Source organism: Rhinatrema bivittatum, chromosome 7, assembly GCF_901001135.1.
Source record: "Rhinatrema bivittatum chromosome 7, aRhiBiv1.1, whole genome shotgun sequence".
Classification (NCBI taxonomy): domain Eukaryota; kingdom Metazoa; phylum Chordata; class Amphibia; order Gymnophiona; family Rhinatrematidae; genus Rhinatrema; species Rhinatrema bivittatum.
This window is the reverse complement of record NC_042621.1, coordinates 33,470,942-33,488,219: the sequence shown is the minus strand read 5'-3', so window position 1 is coordinate 33,488,219 and position 17,278 is coordinate 33,470,942. Positions and strand designations below refer to the sequence as shown.

Genomic DNA, 17,278 nt, shown 5'->3' with positions numbered 1-17,278 from the left:
CTCCCGAGCCCCTTTTAGTGTCCCATCTTCTTGTTGGGCCTACCTAAAATTCCCGGGGTTTCCCTCGCCTATCCAGTCTGAGAGAACCTCTATGGGTTGGGGAGCCCCCTCTAACTCCACGACTGCCTCTAAACCTTGGGAATAATTATACTTTTCTATCCTACGTTGTCTACGAGGCTTGGGTATCTTAGGATTATTAATATACAAGTCCAGGTCTTCTAACGGAAAGACCTCCGGAAATGAGGTCTCTTCCTCGCTGAAGTCATCTGGGCCCCTCATGAGCCGGGCCCAAAGAGTCCCAAAGTCTGGATAATCTCATCCCAGTATCACCGAATATGGTATCCAGGGGAGCACTCCCACTTCTACTGTCGCTTGTCCCACTAGAGTCTTCAACAGGACCTGACTGGTCGGGTATTGTCTCTGGTCTCCATGTATACAAGCGAGGGTCACTGTCTGTTCATAATTAATCTGTGTTCTTTTGAACAGTTCCTTCCGAATGAGAGTTTTTACACTTCCCGAGTCTACTAAGGCTTGGGTCGAATCGCTATCTAGCTCCACTGGAACCATGAAGGGTGTAAACCCCGAGCGGGGAATGTCCACAAACGAGCAGGAGCAGGGGGCCAACAAATTGATGTCCATAAATTCATCTTCCACTTGATAGCAGTCCCGAGCAAAGTGCCCCGTCTCTCCACAGTTGAAGCAAGTCCCTTTGGGCTTCACTGCTTCTAGGTGTTTACTCGTTCCGCCCTCAGATCCCTCTAATGCATTATCAGGGTCTCATGAAGTAGGGAGACCCTTCACTTCTCGGCCGATATAGCGGCTTATGGTTCCGCCCCTCAATTCTCTTCTTCCTTTCTCCAAGCCCTTTATTCGGAAATTCTTCTCTGCTGGAGTAAGCCCACAGCCTGTGTCTGCAGCATCCAAATAACGCTCTACTAGAGAAACCACATCATTCAGGGTCCCTGCTGTCTGTTGCCGCACCCATTCACGTACTCAGGAGGGGGGAACATCCACAAACTGTTCTGCCACGACAGTTTTCCGCAACTTCAACTCCCCTTTTATTATCGGGTTCTAGCCACCGCCAGCACCAGTCCTTTAATTTCTGAGCCAGAACCCGGGGTCTCTCTCCTGGTATAAAGGTTAAGCCCCGGAAACTTTTACGATAAGATTCCTTAGACAGTCCCAGTCTATCGAGTACGGCAGCCTTGACCTCCTGATAGTTTTGGGCTTGCTGGTTGTCAAGGGCCCGGTATGCGGCCTGGGCCTCACCAGTTAAATGTGGGGCCACTCTCATGGCCCACTGGGACCTAGGCCAGGCCATGGCCTCTGCCACCCTTTCAAAGGTGACCAGGAATGCTTCCGGGTCATCTTGGGGCCCCATCTTTGTCAGGCGAATTTCCAGTGTTGGTGGGGTTGGACTCTATTCCGTTTCGGTGTGTACCCCATCGGTTCCTGGCACTGGTGTCTGTCACAGTAATTGGCCATTAAGCTGTACTTTGGTTTCCAGGTGTTGCTGCAATTGTTGCAGTAACTGCTGATGCTGTGCATATTGGGTTTGAGCGGCTGCCCGGAGCTGCTGTTGTCCCTCCATCAGGGCTTGCAGTAGCTGCTCCATTTCTCAGGGAGGTTCCTGCAGAGGTTATTCTGAGCTCCTGCCCCTTCAAGACCGGAAACCTTTCCCCTTCTTCCAAACAAAAGAAAAGCCTGCTTCACCAGCTCTAACTCACTTCTTCTGTTCCCTCCCTCCAGCGGAGCTTCTCTCCTTAGCCGTTACCAACAAACAACAAAAAAATCCTGTGTGGCTACTGTTGCAGCCAGGCCCCCCCCCCCAAAAAAAAAAAATTTTTCCTGCTAGTGTGGATCCCTGTCTGTGACGCTTAGAACAGGTAATCCCACTTTTGACACCATATGTGATGCACGGAGCGGTCTAAGACAGGAAAAGGTCGGAGAACAGAATAAAAATGGCTGCTTATCTCAGCAGACTGACAATGCAAGAACAGTTTTTCCAAAAGAGCACAGCACTCCATTATAGCTTCCTTCTTCTCCCTGGGGCCTAACTCTCTCAGGGCCTCACCTTTGTATCCCTTACCTCAGGGAAATGCCCCCACCCGAGGATCCCTTTCCTGTCTGTCGTAAGGTGGACCGGGCCAGATAGCTGGAGCCGGTCCGTTAAGGCAGTCTGAGGCTCTCTGTCATATACTCTGTCACAAGCAGTCTGAGGCTCTCTATCACATGGCCCAATTACCCAAAATAGCGGGAAGAAGGGGCCCTAACTCCTCCTTCCTGAAGAGACGAACCACCTTCAGGTCCTTGTCGTCCACCAGACAAGACCCCCGCCCAGCCCCTTGCGTCCGGTCCGCATCCCCTTCCACCCCCCTCGGGGGCTGGGATGGAGGTTCTGGATCATCCAGGTCAGAAACCTCTTACGATGTAGCCGTGCCTGGAAGGGGCACCTCTAAACTTAAGGGACGCCCTCCTGTTTCGGGCGTAGTGCTTCCCTCCGACCGGAACTGTTTCTTGTGCTTGGTGCGGGTCTCAGGAAACAAAGCTGCAGCTGCTAATCTCTTTTTCTTTTTTTCCAGCCCTTCAGGCTTTAAAAGCTTTATGTCAAAAAGCAAAACAAAGTCTGGAGAAAAGGAGGAGGAAGATGAGGAACCCGAATCTTCCTCGGGGCTGTCCCCTGCAGTCTTAGCAGACATCCCCTTTGATTTACCCCCATCAGGGTCCATTTATTGGGGAGATAAAGGCGGCGGGAGATTCCCCTCCCCCGCCGCAGTCAGCGCCACTGAACTCGCTGCCAGCTTCTTAGATTCAAAATGGCGCATGTTCCCGCGCTCAGCGGGAACGGACCCAAAGAAGGAAGCTCCCACTGACTACAAGCTCCGGTGACCGTCTGCACACAAACGACGACCTCCCGGAGGCTGTGGAGGCTCCCTCTCCCCCCGGGAGGCAGACTGAGCACAACCCGTCGCTGGAGAGCCACACGCGCGACAGGCCAACCTCAGCGGCATGATTAATGAAAAGAATAAAGTGAAAAATTTCTCCTGCTTCAAACAAATTTATAAAGAACCCCGGCGAAAACAACGGCGACCTGAGCCTGCCCCTGACCGTGAGGCAAAGAAGAGACCAAAAGAGACTTCTTTTTTTTTTTTAAATCAGTGAAATAAATTCAATTAAATTCCATGAAATGACATTTGCCCGGTCTTCTGTGGGTCCTAGAGTGTTTGGGGTGAGTGAGCCGGGCTCCCCGGTTTCACACCCAGCGCTCCTACTCACAGATCAATAGAGCTTTCAGCTCCTAGTCGCAGCTGCCTCTGCAACCAGGGGGGATGGTCCTCTCAGAACCTAGCAACCCCCTGGGAGGCTAAACAGTGTCTTCTTTCAATCCTTTATTATTAATATTTATTTATGGGGTGTTTTTTTTTTGTTTTTTTTTTTTAAATAACCTGTCTAAGTCTATTTTAAATCTAAGTAACCAGAACAGACTGTAGGTTTTGCACCTCCACCATCTGCTGGAGACAGAGAAATACTGATGGACTGTAGGTAGCACTTTGGCATATAAAGGCAGAGTCGGTCAAAACTTCTCTATCTCCATCTGCTGGAAGGGAGGCAAAACCCCAGGAGTCTGGACTGATCCGGGTACGTACAGGGAAGGACTGCAGGTTTATTCACCAGCCATCTGCTGGAGACAGAGAAATACTGAGCTACTGCAGGTGGCATCAGGGCTTTCAAGCAGTGTCAGCGAGGCTTTTCTCTGTCTCCATCTGCTGGCAGGGATGAATAAACCCAGGAGTCTGGACTGATCCGGGTACATACAGGGAATGTGATGTCACAGACCTGCTGTAATTCCTGGGAATAAAGGTAAAATGACATCACAAACTTCTAAGGATCTGCGTGTGTGACTGGATTTCATGAAGAAATGTACAAAGTTTGAACTTTAATGTCTTGAACTGGCATTTCAGTTCAGGTGGAACTTTCTTTAGGGCTGGCAAACACACCAACTCTCATTCTGAGCCCCGTCTCCCACAGCACTCGATGTCACACAATTAAAGGAAAATTAGTTCTTACCTGATAATTTTCGTTCCTGTAGTACCACGGATCAGTCCAGACACCTGGGTTGTGACTCCGCACCAGCAGATGGAGACAGAGTAAAACTTGTCGGGCTCCCTACATATAGTAAGGTGCCACCCACAGCCCCTCAGTCTTACATAATGTCAAAGCAACAAAACTGCCTGACTAACTAACAAAACGACCCGCTAATACAGGCCAATTCAACTACCCCCAGCTGGAACAGAACTGCCAGAACCAGAGGTGAACGGTAATCCTTCAAAAAAACTGAATAAATGAGAACTTGAATCCAACCGAGCGGACTCTCTGTTACTTCAACTTAAATCAACCAACTAGAACAGACGGGCGGGAGCCTGGACTGATCCGTGGTACTACAGGAACGAAAATTATCAGGTAAGAACTAATTTTCCTTTCCCTGTACGTACCCGGATCAGTCCAGACACCTGGGATGTACCAGAGCCAATTACCGAGGGTGGGAAGCAGAGAGTCCCGCTCAGAGCACTCTCCCTCCAAACCTCCCCGAATCAGCCACCTGGACATCCAGTCGGTAATGTCTGGAAAACGTATGTAACGACTTCCAAGTCGCCGCTCTGCAGATTTTCCTGCGGTGACACCTGAGAGGTCTCCGCCCACGACGTGGCGTGTGAACGTGTCGAGTGAGCCTTGAGGCCCTCAGGGGCCGACTTGCCCCGGAGAAGATACGCCGAGCCGATGGCCTCCTTGAGCCACCTCGCAATCGTGGTCCGAGAAGCAGCGGCAGCCCTCTTAGGACCAGAGCCCAAAACAAAAAGATGGTCGGAAACCCGAAAAGGATTCGTGACCTCCGGGTAACGGAGAAGAACCCTACAAACGTCGAGTCTTCTCAAGTCTCTGGACTCCTTGTCAAAACCATCCACGTCCGAAAAGGAGGGAAGCTCAATAGACTGATTCAGGTGAAACGCAGAGACCACTTTCGGCAGAAAGGACGGAACCGTTCTCAAAGAAACTCCCGAATCCGAAATTCGCAAGAACGGTTCTCTACAAGAAAGAGTCTGCAACTCCGAAACTCGTCTAGCTGACGTAATCGCGACCAGAAAAACCGTCTTCAAGGTGAGATCCTTTAGTGTCGTCCTCTTCAGGGGCTCAAACGGCGCCGCGCACAGAGCCGAAAGAACCCAATTCAGATTCCAGGAAGGACAAGGATTCCGCAATGGCGGATGCAAATGTTTAGCTCCCCGAAGAAAACGCGCCACATCCGGGTGTAGCGCCAACGACACCCCTCGAACCTTACCTATGAGGCAACCAAGAGCGGCTACCTGGACTCTAAGGGTACTACAAGATAGCCCTTTAGCGAGACCCTCCTGCAGAAAAGCGAGGACCTCAGGCACGGATGACAAGACCTTACGAGATCTGCACCAGTCCTCAAAAACTGCCCAAACCCGAATGTAGGCTAAGGACGTGGACTGCTTCCTAGCTCTCAACAAGGTGGCTACCACCGCATCCGAGTACCACTTAGACTTCAGACATTTCCTCTCAAAAGCCAAGCCACGAGACAAACGTGATCCGCATCCTCCAAACAGACGGGTCCTTGACGAAGAAGAAGCGCGTCCCCGCTGCCAACTGTAGAAGATCCGCGAATCATGGTCGTTTTGGTAGCGTCTCCGGCGCTACCAAGATCACCTCCGACGGGTGCAACTCTATTCGCCGCAGTACCTTGCCTATCAAGGGCCAAGGAGGAAACACATACAGCAACACGTCCGTGGGCCATGGAAGGACCAGCGCATCTACGCCTTCGGCCCCTCGTTCCCGTCTCCGACTGAAGAACCGCGAAGCGTTTGCGTTCTGAGCGGTGGCCATCAGATCCATGTGTGGCCGACCCCATCTGGCGCAGATGAGGTGATAGGCCACGTCCGGCAGCTCCCATTCTCCTGGGTCCAGGCGATGCCGGCTGAGGAAGTCCGCTTGAACGTTGTCGATTCCCACTATGTGGGACGCCGCAATATTGCTGAGATTCTGCTCCGCCCAGCGCATCAACCGGCCGGCCTCCTTCGCCACCTGCCGGCTTCTTGTTCCGCCCTGTCGATTGATATAGGCCACTGTGGTCGCATTGTCCGACAGAACACGGACCGCCCAACCCCGAATCCACGGGCGGAAGGCGTGCAATGCCAGTGACACTGCCCTGGTTTCCAAACGATTGATGGACCATCTCGACTGCTCCCTGGACCACTGTCCCTGTACCGAGTGTCCCAGACAGACCGCTCCCCAGCCCGAGAGACTAGCGTCCGTCGTGACAACCGTCCAGTTGGGCATGATCAGCGATACTCCGCATGTCAGATGCTCGGAAAGAAGCCACCACTGCAGGCTGGACCTGGTCCTGTCTGTGAGGGGAAGAGGAAGATGAAATTCTTCCGACGCCGGTTTCCAGCGGGAGAGTAAGGCTGATTGTAACGGTCGTAGATGAGCAAAAACCCAGGGAACCAAAGCGAGCGTTGATGCCATAGAGCCCAAGACTATCAGATAATCGCACACCAGCGGACATCATAGCGACAACAGGCGCCTCACCTGACTCTGAAGCTTGTCCACTCTCTCCTGGGACAGGGAAACCCTGCCCCTCTCCGTGTCGAACAGGGCACCCAGGTACTCCAACCTTTGGGTAGGCTCCAAACGACTTTTGGCGAGATTGATCACCCATCCGAAGGAACGCAAGAGCTGTAGTACCCTGGCAACCGCTTGTCGGCACGCAATCTCGGATTTGGCTCGAATGAGCCAATCGTCCAAGTAAGGGTGTACCAGGAGGCCCTCCCGCCTGAACTGCGCTGCCACCACCACCATGACCTTGGTGAAGGTGCGCGGGGCCGTGGCGAGCCCGAATGGAAGAGCCCTGAACTGATAGTGTCTGCCCAGGATGCAAAATCGTAGAAATTTGTGATGGGCCGGGCGAATTCCGATGTGCAGATACGCTTCCATCAGATCCAGCGACGCCAGAAACTCGCCGGGCCGCACCGAGGCCACCACCGACCGAATAGTCTCCATCTTGAAGCGTGGACCGCGAAGGCACCTGTTGATTCCTTTCAAGTCGAGAATTGGTCTGAACGTGCCCTCTTTCTTTGGCACCACGAAGTATATGGAGTACCTCCCCCGGCGGAGCTGCGTTGGTGGTACGGGAGTAATGGCGCCTAGAGCTTCTAGGCGCCGGAGGGTCATCCTTACTTCTGAACACTTTGCTAACCCTTTGCAAGGCGACACGAGGAACTTGTCCAGCGGCAGGCGTGCAAAATCTAAAGCGTAACCGTGACTTATCACGTCGAGGACCCACTGGTCCGAGGTTATCTTGGTCCATTCCTCGAAAAACAATGCTAGCCTGGCTCCCACATTTGGTACAAGGCCCTGGGGCTGCCGCGAGGAATGAACCCCCCTCGTTTCATTGGGCCGCTTTGGGCCCCGATCCCGACGAGGGACCACCTTGTCTTCCGAATTTCTTCCCCCGAAAGGACTGAGACCACGAGGAAGGTCTGGAGGAACCGGACCGATAGGAGGAGCTGGACCCGGACGATCTCTGCGGCCGCTGACGTCTGTTACTCCGAAAACGATTCCTAGCGGAGAAGGAGGTCCTCGGCCTGGGCCTGTCCTCTGGCAACTTGAACGCCTTGTTCTCCCTGAGAGACTACGTCAGGTCGTCCAGTTGTTTACCGAATAATAATTTCCCTTTAAAAGGCAAGGAACCAAGGTGAGCCTTGGACGAAACATCGGCCGCCCAGTTCCTGAGCCAGAGGAGACGGCGTGCAGAGACCGCCGACACCATGGCCCTGGCTGACGTCCGTAGCAAGTCATGCATCGCATCCGCGCTGTAAGCGATCACCGCTTCCAGGTGATCCGCCTGGGCTGACTCCCCCTCGGAGAGACTTGCATTCGCCTGGAGATTCTGGGCCCAGCGCAGCCCAGCCCGCAGGGCAAAATTACTGCAAATGGTCGCCCGGACTCCCAGGGCGGAAACCTCAAAAACCTTCTTAAGCTGCACCTCCAGCTTTCTAACTTGAATATCCCTGAGCGCTGTGGCACCCGTGACTGGTATCGTAGACCTCTTCGTCACCGCCGACACCGCTGTGTCCACTCGTGGGAGGCGAAGGAGCTCCAAGACCTCCTTCTGGCAGTGGATACAGCTTGTCCATGGCCTTACTTACCTTCAGGCCCAGCTCAGGGGTATCCCATTCACGGAAGAGGATGTCGGACGCTGAGAAGTGGAATGGGAAAGCCACCGGCGGACCCGCAAGACCCAGTAACACCGGGTCCATATTGGCCCCCTGTCGGGACTCCATCGGCGGAGCCTCCACTCCCAGCTCCTGCAGAATAGCCGGGATGAGGGGCGTCAGCTCATCCCTTCAAAACAGGCACACCACTTTCGGGTCATCACCATCCGCTGCCTGCACCCCTTTGCCGTCACCCGGCTGGTTTGGCCCCTCCTCTTCCTGGCCTTCCGTCCCTCCTGGGGCCCCTGAGGCCGGATCCTCCCCTTCTGAGGTGAACTCCGAATCCGAGTCCTGCGGAGCTCCCCGCAGTTGCCGCTTTCCCCTCGGCGGGTCTTTCTGGGACCTATCCCGAGCCGCCCGCTTCCGGGACTGGGAGCGCTCCTCCGGGCCCCTTGAGGCCTTCGACTTCCCAGAACGCTTGCGGGATCGCTTGTATTGCAGCAGCTTGCAAAGAAGTAAGGTGAAGTCTGCTGAAAACGAGGCCTCCGAATCCGAGGAGGCCTCCTCCATACTGCGGTCCCCCAGTGAGTCCAGAACCCCCGGGTCCTCCCCCCCCGGGGGCTTGTTGTTGTGGCAAAAGCAGGGGAGGCTGGCCGCCATTACTGGCAGCCTTCCTTGTGGCGTCCCTGACTGCTTCTAAAATAGCGCGTCCCTGACTGCTTCTAAAATAGCGCAGGAACGGCTCGGAAACGCTGTCCTGCACGGGCCCGGCGCGCACCGGCGACCGGACCGCCCGAGGGCGGCCTTCCCCGACCGCCCTCCCACGGTCCCTCGCCGCCAGACACGCAATTAGTACACACCCCGTCGCGCGAGGCACGCGCGGCAAGCCGCCCCCCTAAGCATCCTCGGACCTCGGCGGTATGACGGCCGGAGAAGAAGGCTCCGAAATTAAATACCCTCCCCCCCGCCCACGACGCGCCCCACGAGACCGAGCGATCGAGACAGCGCAGCTGAAGAAACAAAAAGTCCCCCGACAAATTTTTTTTTTTTTTTAGTACTACCGCTCCCCGGTGTCACCCCCGACGCTGCTGCCTGCACCGGCTGGGTCCTCAACCCTCAGCAGCGGCCTCAACCAGGGGGGGACGGTCCCCTCAGAACCTTCCCACCCCCCTGGGAGGCTGACGACGGAGGAACCTTTCCTTTCTTCAGCTTCAATAAAATCTTCCTTTTTTATTATTATTATTTTTTTTTTTTAATATCCCTGACTAAACTAAGAAAAACCCCAAGGCACCAGGGATCCCCAGAGACTGTGGGTAGACCTGCCCCATCTGCTGGAGACAGAGAAAGACTGAGGGGCTGTGGGTGGCACCTTACTATATGTAGGGAGCCCGACAAGTTTTACTCTGTCTCCATCTGCTGGTGCAGAGTCACAACCCAGGTGTCTGGACTGATCCGGGTACGTACAGGGAATCACATTTGGATAAAGACCAGAGAGCTGAATCAACCTGATGCCCTTGGAAACGGCTGTCAACAGAAGCATTTGACTTAGGTGTTTCATTGCCATGTCTACATACTCTGAATGCCAACATGCAAATTAAACTGCAAGAAAAGCATTTCGCTTGACACATGGAGCTGGCCTGGAAGCTTTTTTGCAATTTTAGGTGAAAGGCCTGAGTTCTTGGAAGGATGCTGAGCAACACTTTAAGACTATCAGTGCAGTAGCCTGGAAACACTTCCTGCTCAGTTTAGTGTATGCATAACTGGGTTTTGTTGAAATAAAATGAAGGGGAAGGGTAGTAACAAAGCATGGTGTCATTATAAGGGGACACAGCAGGCTGGGCTTTGCCTGCACATAAGATGGCCAGATTATGTGCCTGAAGTAATCCCTGTGCCCCCTGTTGTACCCTCATACGGTGTTGATACCTGTACAGAGCCAGCAGCGGCGCCCAGATGACAGGGAAGAAGTTCTCTTCAATGCATTCCAGGCACTGATCCTTAGCAAAACTGTCTGTGATGTCAAAAGCCAGCAGGGTGAGTGACAGCAGTCGGTCTGTGTAGTGAAAGACATACATGATTGCTTACTACAATGAACAATCATGGGTATAGCCAGAAAATGCCTTGGTCACATCACAACACAAATGGAGAAATTACTTACCTGATAATTTTGTTTTCCTTAGTGTAGACAGATGGACTCAGGACCAATGGGTATAATGTACTCATGCTAGCAGTTGGAGACGGATCAGATTTCAATCTGATGTCGGCACCTAGTACATATACCCCTGCAGGAAGTGCAGATTCTCAGTATTCTTCCTTGCAAAGCATTTATGGATATATGTGTGACTGACCGATTGATTAACTTATTGTGTTTACTCTGATTAGATTGGATTGATTGGTTGACTATAGCTGGAGACAGCCAGTGTCTTCAACCGGAAAGCATCGACACCCGGCAGGGTGGAAGCCCTAAGTTAAGTAAAACATGGCTTACCTTGATTCGATGAACGACCATGTATGACGGCAGCCGAGGGTGGGCTGCTGAGTCCATCTGTCTACACTAAGGAAAACGAAATTATCAGGTAAGTAATTTCTCCATTTCCTAGCGTGTAGCAGATGGAATCAGGACCAATGGGATGTATAAAGCTACTCCCGAACTGGGTGGGAGGCTGCCCGTAGTCCAATAAGAATTGCTCTTGCAAATGCTGTGTCCTCCCGAGCCTGGACATCCAGATGGTAGAATCTGGAAAAGGTATGGATGGAGGACCACGTTGCCACCCTGCAGATCTCGGCAGGTGACAGCATTCTGGTTTCTGCCCAGGAAGCCGCCTGGGCTCTGGTGGAATGGGCCTTGACCTGTAGAGGTTGTGGTTTTCCCGCTTCTACGTAGGCCGCCTTGATGACTTCTTTGATCCAGCGAGCAATGATTGCCCGTGAGGCCGCTTCCCCTTGTTTCTTCCCGCTGTGCAGGACGAACAGGTGGTCCGTTTTTCGTACTGGTTCTGACATTTCCAGGTATCTGGATAGTAGTCTGCCGATGTCGAAATGGCGTAGAGACCGGCCTTCTTCCGATTTCTTCAAACCTTCCATCGTTGGTAATGAAATGGTTTGGTTGAGGTGGAAGTGCGAAACCACTTTGGGGAGGAAGGAGGGGACCGTGTGTAGATGGATGGTCCCCGGGGTGATTCTGAGGAATGGATCACGGCAGGACAGTGCTTGTAGCTCTGAAATGCGGCGGGCTGAGCATACGGCCAGCAAGAAAACCATCTTTAGGGATAGTAGACGAAGAGACAGGCCTCGGAGGGGTCTGAAGGTGGGTCCCGCTAGGAATTCCAGGACGAGGTTGAGGTTCCACAGGGGTACTGGCCACTTTAGTGGTGGGCGAATGTGTTTGACCCCTTTCAGGAATCTTGATATGTCTGGGTGCGCGGCTATGCTGTCGCCCTTGTTCCTGGGGCCATAGCATGACAGTGCTGCCACCTGTACCTTGATAGAGTTGAGGGACAGGCCCTTCTGGAGTCCATTCTGTAAGAATTCCAAAATTATGGGGACTTTAGAGGAGTGTGGTTCGATGTTGTGATCTTCGCACCAGGCCTCAAATACTCTCCAGATCCTTATATATGTTAGCGATGTGGAGAACTTGCGTGCTCGGAGCAGGGTATCTATTACTGCCCCCGAGTATCCCCTCTTCCTCAGTCGGGCCCTCTCAATGGCCAAACCGTAAGAGAGAATTGAGCTGGATCCTCGTGAAGGATGGGGCCTTGTTGAAGTGGGTCCCTGTGTGGGGGCAGAGGTAGAGGGTCCCCTGCCAGTAGTCTTCTCATGTCTGCGTACCAGGGTCTTCTTGGCCAGTCAGGGGCCACCAGAAGAACTAGACCTCTGTGTCGCTGAGCCTTGTGGATGATTGCGCCCAGCAGGGGCCATGGGGGAAAGGCATATAGGATGGTCCCCGGTGGCCAGGTCTGTACCAGGGCGTCGATCCCTTGTGACTGCGGATCTCGCCTGCGACTGAAGTATCTGGATACTTGGGCGTTGGATCTGTTTGCCAGAAGATCCATGTCTGGGGTCCCCCACCAATCCACTATCATCTTAAAGGCTATGGTTGACAGCTTCCATTCTCCCGGGTTTAGGCTTTCCCTGCTGAGGAAGTCTGCCGTGGTGTTGTCCTTCCCGGCGATGTGGACGGCGGAGATGTTCTGGAGATTTGCTTCCGCCCAGGACATCAGGGGGGCTATTTCTAAGGATACCTGTTGGCTTCTGGTTCTGCCCTGCCTGTTGATGTAGGCCACCGTGGTGGCGTTGTCCGACATCACTCTGACCGCTTTCTTTCGGAGTCTGTGGGCAAACCGTAGGCAGGCTAGCCGGACTGCCCGTGCCTCTAGTCGGTTGATGTTCCACCCCGACTCGACTTCGTTCCACCACCCTTGGGCGGTTAGCTCTTCGCAGTGTGCTCCCCATCCGTGTAGGCTGGCATCTGTGGTGAGCAGGGTCCAGGTCGGGGAGTATATTCTTGATCCCCGGCTCATGTGGTTGGATTGCAGCCACCACCTTAGCTGGGTCCGAATTCTGGTCGGTACGGGTAGATGCACGGTGTAGTTCTGGGATCGAGGATTCCACTGTGATAGGAGTGAGCTCTGCAAGGGTCTCATGTGGGCTCGCGCCCATGGTACCACTTCCAGTGTGGATGCCATTAGACCGAGGACTTGTAGGTAATCCCATGCTGTGGGTCGGGTGGTGCTCAGCAGGGTCTGTAGACGGTCCCGCAGCTTTGATCTCCTTGTGGGGGTCAGACTGACCTTGTCCTCCTTGGTGTCGAATCGGATCCCTAGGTATTCCAGCAACTGCGATGGCTGTAGGGAGCTCTTGTTTGTATTGACTACCCATCCTAGGCTTTCCAGTAGAGTTATGACTCTGTTGGTTGCTCGGTGGCTCTCCTCCGGTGATTTTGCTCTGATCAGCCAGTCGTCCAGGTAAGGATGAACAAGGATTCCCTCCTTCCTGAGTGTCGCCGCCACCACTACTATTACCTTGGTGAAGGTCCGCGGTGCAGTGGCTAACCCGAAGGGTAGTGCCCGGAATTGATAGTGGTGATTCAGGACCTTGAAGCGTAGGTAGCGCTGGTGTTCCTGTAGGCTTCCGACAGATCCAGGGATGTGAGATATTCTCCTGGCTGTATTGCGCGTATGACTGATCGCAGGGTTTCTATTTGAAATCTTGGGACCTTTAGGTGTCGGTTGATCGACTTGAGGTCCAGGATGGGTCTGAACGTACCTTCTTTCTTGGGTACGATGAAGTAAATGGAGTAATGCCCGGAACTTAATTCCCGTGTTGGTACCGGGGTTATGGCCTCTAGGGTCAGGAGTCTGGACAGGGTAGCTTCCACTGCCGCCCTCTTGAGGGGGTCGTGGCAGGGAGATTCCACGAACTTGTCCGGAGGGGTTTGAAGGAAGTCCAGGTAGTACCCTTCTCTGATGATGGCTAGGACCCACTTGTCCGAAGTTATCTCTACCCATCTGCGGTAGAATAGGGTTAGTCTGCCCCCTATGGCTTCTTCCCTTGGATGGGTCGGCTGAATCTCATTGTGGGGTGCAGCTGGGGCCTGGACCCGAGCTGGTTCCCCTCCTGCTGTGTTTGTTCCGAAAGGACTGGTTCCTGCCCACAGGGCAGGGCGCTTGGTTGTTGTTCCTGTAAGGTTGAAGCGCTGTGAGCTTCTGCCGCTGGAGGGCCTGGGAAAAGGATGCTGGTTTCTCTTCGTCTTGTCTTCTGGTAGACGAGGTACTGGTGAGTCGCCCCATTTGTTAGCCAGCTTCTCTAGTTCGCTGCCGAACAGGAGGGATCCCCTGAAGGGCATTCTTGTGAGGCGTGTCTTGGAGGAGGCGTCAGCCGACCAATTTCGCAGCCAGAGTTGTCTCCTGGCTGCCACTGTGGATGATACTCCTCTGGCTGCCGTGCGTACTAGGTCGGAGGCAGCGTCAGTGAGGAACGAAAGTGCCGGTTCCATGTCTTCTCCCGGGGTGCTGTTCCTGGCTTGGGATAAACAGGAACGTGTCACCACTGTACAGCAGGTCGCAATTTGTAGGGACATGGCTGCCACCCTCAAAGGCTTGTTTCAGTATGGCTTCCAGGCGTCGGTCGTGTGCATCCTTGAGGGCCGCTCCTCCCTCCACTGGTATGGTGGTGCGCTTAGCGACCGCGCAAACTATGGCGTCCCCCTTGGGGCACGCCAGAAGCTCCTTGGTTGCTGGGTCCAGGGGGTACATGGCCGACAAGGCTCGACCCCCTTTGAATGAAGATTCCGGCGCATTCCACTCCAGGTCAATTAGCTGTTGTGCTGCCTGTAGGAGGGGGAAATGGTGGGACGTCTGTCGAAGGCCCTCCAACAGAGGGTTCATTCTAGGTTCCCCCGGGGTGCCTTGGCCTGGGATAGCGAGTTCCGACAAGCATTGAGATACAAGGTCCGGAAGCTCATCCTTTGAGAAGAAGCGTCTCATGGTTCGATGTGGCTCCGTCCCCGAGGGGAGTTCTCCCTCCTCGAGGGGCTCAACTTCTTCCGCGGAGAGATCTGTTTCACCGTAGGTGGGGCTTCTGGGTGGTGGGAGCCTATGTCTAGGCCTCGAGGGTCCTGGGGCATGAGGATCTTCCGGTGCATATGGATGGCCGGCCCGGGGTTCAGTCTGCATCTGAACAAAGGCGTGAATCCCTTGAAATAGCTCCACCCAGGAGATCGAAGCCGGATCTAGGTTGAGGGGCGCCGGTTCCCTGGAGTTCCCAGTCTGTGGGATGGAATCACTGGGGGCCAGCTAGGTCCGGGGTGCCCCCTGAGGAGCTAGCACTGGGACCCGAGCGGGACTGGCCCTGGCCTGGATCTCCCAGGGCCTCCTCACAGTGAGCGCATAGGGCGTCCGCTTCCTCGCTCTGTACGGCTCTGATGTGGCATGCAGGGCAGAGGCCTAGGGCTTTTATGCCTGATTCTGGAGGTGCCGCTTCTGTGGACGCGTAAGCTCTTATGCGATCCATTGCGTCTGATATATGCGCGCCGGTTTGCTCCAAGCCGTAGATATGCGCTTTGTGCAGTGCGCGAAGCTTATGCGCGGAGGTTTTTAATGTGCGCCCAATATTGTGCGCCTATAATGCGCGCCCAATTATCGGCGCCTATAATACGCGCCCAATCCTTGGGCGCCTAGCTTAAGTAGGCGCTCAACTATTTTTGGGCGCCTATAATACGCGCCCAGTTAATCTTGTGCGCTTAGCTTAGGATGTGCGCTCGATCGTACGGAGAGCTGGTGAGTAAGGCCAAGATGGTGACAGCGAGCGTGTGGGCAATATGGCGACCTCCTTGGAGGGTCTCCACGTGGGCAGACCCTGTTCCTCCTCGATCTTCGGAGACCAGTTAAATAGAAGATGTGCGCCTTACCTTGTCTTCGGCGCTTCCCGGTTGCGACCTGGGCGGTCTCCAGCTGCGGGGGGGAGAGGATAAATACCTTCACCGCCGCGCTCGAGGGGGTGCACCCGCTGCCTCTCAGCCGCGCCTGAACTCCTCTCGCTCGGTGGCTAAATCCTCGCCGCGATTCGGCTCCGGACCGAGGCTGCCTCTATGCCGCGCCCGAACCCTTCTCGCTCGGGGGCTAGGTCCCTGCCGCAATTCGGCCACCGGACCGAGGCTCTTACCTCCGAGGGACCACGGAAATCACCTCGGGAAACTCAACTGGGGGAGGGACCCGAGGGTATCACCGCAGGAGTGCGGGGCTCGTCTTCACGTAGGATTTTTCTTTAAATTTGGTAGAACGCTCAGCGAGCGTGAAGATAGCTCCTAACTGCTTTGGAGATGGAAAAATACTGAGAATATGCACTTCCTGCAGGGGTATATGTACTAGGTGCTGACGTCAGATTGAAATCTGATCCGTCTCCAACTGCTAGCACGAGTACACTATACCCATTGGTCCTGAGTCCATCTGCTACACGCTAGGAAATGCACTGTATTCAGACTGAAACAGCTGAACGTAAATAAAAAAGCTACACAATTCAAGTCTCGCCTATACTACCATAACATGCCCCTTCCTGCTGACAGCTGTTATGCGGTCTTCCTCAAAAAAGCTTTTGAATATCTACACCATGATTGCTGATGGGTATCAAAACTAAGCTAGAACGATAGAGAATGTCCCCAGAAGTGGCCAAAACATAGTCATAGGATGCTGTCTTATAATATCCAAAATCAAAGAAAACCTCTTAATGTGAGAAAAGAAAAAATATACACATTGTTGAGATTACTTACCTGATAATCTCCTTTTCCTTAGTGTAGACAGATGGACTCAGAACGAATGGGTATAGTATCCGCGTGCTAGCAGTTGGAGACGTATCTGATGTCAGCACGGGTGTATATATACCCCCACAGGAAGCGTAGCAACTTAGTAATCTTCCTTGCAAAAGCTGTTATGGATGTGTGTACTGACGCTCAGTGAAAAGTGAAACAGGATTCCCCTGACCGATTGATAGTAGCTGGAGACCGCCAGCATTCCCAACCGGAAGGCGTTGACACCTGGTAGAGTGTACGCTCTTATGGAACATATGACATGGCTTACCTTGAATTGGTGAAACCCATGTACACAGGCAGCTGGGCGGGATGCTGAGTCCATCTGTCTACACTAAGGAAAAGGAGATTATCAGGTAAGTAATCTCAACATTTCCTGGCGTGTAGCCAGATGGACTCAGAACGAATGGGATGTACAAAAGCTTTACCCCCAGCCTGGGCGGGAGGCTGCCTGAGGACCATGTAGTACCGCCCTCGCAAATGCTGAGTCCTCCCTGGCCTGGACATCCAGACGGTAGAACCTGGAGAAGGTATGGAGGGAGGACCATGTCGCCGCTTTACAGATTTCTGCAGGCGACAGCATCCTGGATTCCGCCCAGGATGCCGCTTGTGCTCTGGTAGAATGAGCCCTGACCTGTAGAGGCGGAGACTTCCCGGCCTCCACGTAAGCTGCTCTGATAACTTCTTTAATCCAGCGGGCGATTGTGGGCCGAGAGGCCGCTTCCCCTTGTCGTTTCCCGCTGTA

At 53.8% G+C, this 17,278-nt stretch overlaps 1 protein-coding gene across 3 annotated transcripts in view; it reads right to left on the bottom strand.

Annotated features, from left to right (window-relative positions):
• Window positions 1-17,278, bottom strand: part of VPS9D1 (VPS9 domain containing 1) — a 306,602-nt gene that overhangs the window by 94,412 nt on the left and 194,912 nt on the right. For all 3 annotated transcript variants that reach the window (XM_029608215.1, XM_029608216.1, XM_029608217.1), the window contains exon 11: window positions 10,158-10,284. In XM_029608215.1, coding sequence (XP_029464075.1) covers window positions 10,158-10,284 — 127 coding nt within the window. The remainder of the gene's footprint in view (window positions 1-10,157; window positions 10,285-17,278) is intronic.